Source organism: Plasmodium reichenowi, chromosome 7 (assembly GCF_001601855.1).
Source record: "Plasmodium reichenowi strain SY57 chromosome 7, whole genome shotgun sequence".
NCBI classification, from domain to species: Eukaryota; Apicomplexa; class Aconoidasida; order Haemosporida; family Plasmodiidae; genus Plasmodium; species Plasmodium reichenowi.
Genome location: NC_033652.1, coordinates 917,106 through 919,381, shown reverse-complemented (window position 1 = coordinate 919,381; position 2,276 = coordinate 917,106). Strand labels below are relative to the sequence as shown.

At 16.7% G+C, this 2,276-nt stretch overlaps 1 protein-coding gene across 1 annotated transcript in view; it reads left to right on the top strand.

The window, feature by feature from the left end:
- Positions 1 to 426: 426 nt before the first annotated feature.
- PRSY57_0723200 (putative membrane protein) overlaps positions 427 to 2,276 on the top strand; it is a gene marked incomplete at both ends in the record, with an annotated part of 15,408 nt that continues 13,558 nt past the window's right edge. The window contains 3 exons of the mRNA XM_020114683.1: positions 427 to 670; positions 851 to 1,071; positions 1,239 to 2,276. Coding sequence (XP_019970641.1) covers positions 427 to 670; positions 851 to 1,071; positions 1,239 to 2,276 — 1,503 coding nt within the window. The remainder of the gene's footprint in view (positions 671 to 850; positions 1,072 to 1,238) is intronic.

Genomic DNA, 2,276 nt, shown 5'->3' with positions numbered 1-2,276 from the left:
AAAAAAAAAAAAAAAAAAAAAAAAAAAAAAAAAAAAAAAAAAAAAAAAAAAAAAAAAAAAAAAAACAATCTTTATTTTAATATGTATTAAAAAAATAATAATATAATTATATATAATATATATATATATATATTTTTTTTTTTTTTTTGTTATTTATATATTCCCCTTTGTATTAAATAAAATTATTTAAAACAAATGTATTGTTTTTATACATGAAGAAAAATGATTATATTATTATACCATGAAATTATGAAATCAATATGAGAGAAAAATAAAAAAAAAATATATATATGTCCTTATTTTTTTTGTGTTTCTTTTGAAGAATAATAATAACAATATATTTATAAATTAATACTTTAATTTTGTAAATATAATATTTAAAATAAAATAATTTATTTAGAATCATTTAAAAAAAAAAAAAAAAAAATGATGAAAATAAATAAATTATTTCATCTTAATGTAAATAGTTTTACAAAAGATTTAAATATATTTCATAAAAATAATAAAATCAGTGAAAATATAGGACAATTAGAAAATGTCAAATATAAAGATGGGCCATCTAAGAGAATAATAACAAAATGGAAAAATACATTTACTATAACCCTGGAAAAATATGTATTCATATGTTGTCAACATGAGAAAGACTCCTGGACCTTTCTCAAATACATGAGTAATAAAAATAAAATATATATATAATATATATATAATATATATATAATATATATATTATATGTACTTGTTATAGTTTTATTTATATGAAATGTTATTTATTATTTCTTTTTTTTCTTGTATATATATATATATATATATATATATATATTTATTTATTTATTTATTTATATCATTACAGGTCCTAATAAAATCGACAAAGCATTATGCATATCAGAATTTAATTTTTTATTAATCCAAAAAGGTAACCAATTATTTATACAAGAATTTGATAAGGATAATTTCAACGAAAGCATAATAGATATAAAGATATTAAGAAGACAACATATCGATATCTCAGTACTTTTCTTTTTTCCGTATAATGATTTTATATATATTATTGATAAAACTGGAATATTATGGGTAAACAAAAATTAATGCATATGTGTTTAAAAAAATTTTTTTTTTTTTTCACAAATATGATAACACAAAATTGATCATTACTGTTCCAAGAATGTTATATATATATATATATAATATTATTTTTTTATTTTTTTATTTATTTATTTTTTTTGTTTTTTTATTTTTAGCAAATGGACCCAGCCAATATCAGCAATAATACAAATATTCTAAAAGAAATAAAAAGATTCAACTTAAAAAAGAGTACAGATGTATATTTAAAAATAGAAAAAGAACATTTTTTAATTATATCTTATTGTGATGATAAAATAGAAGGATTGTTTTATATAATTATACACAATTTACAGAATGATGAAAGTGAATATATAGAAAAGAATATATGTGAATATATTATAAAGAATGAAATAAAAAAAAGTATACAATGTATTACTTTAAATAAAAAATACATCGTTTTATTATTTAACACAAATGATATTATAATATTAGAAAATCTAAATTATAATAAGAATTATGAAGTTTTTAAATATATTAATGAAAATCAAACTGACAAATTAAAATATTTCAACAAAAAATCTTTGAGAGAGATAGAATATTATATATCAAGTTATGAAGATATGAATATTGAATTAGACAAACATCAGGATATCAACCAACTATACAATGACAATAATAATGTCAATAATAATAATCGTCCTTATAATAATCTTCTTTGTAATAATAATATGACTACTAATCAAATACGTTATGTACATATAAACGAATATAATAATTTATTTTTAATTTATAGTGACTCTTTTTTATATGAACCTGAGTATAACCGAAATAAATATACCTCTTTTGTTTTTAACTCATTTAACATGTTATACTCTTATTATAATAAAATTGAAGACATGTACATGTCCAAATTTCATAGTCAAGACAAATTAAATAATAATTCTTTATTATATGATATCAATGAAAATATATTAAAGAAAAGTAACCTACATATGTGTATCATCAATATTGTGGACCAGAAAATTAACGAGTTTAATATAAATTATTATGATGAAATATTTAATATATATGATGAAACTATCAATGTATTAATTAATCATCTGTATCAAATTGAACATGACCAAAAACAATCATATGATATGCAAAATAAATATAACAATGATATATATTCGAATTTATTATACCTACAAAAATATTTAGATGTATATAATACT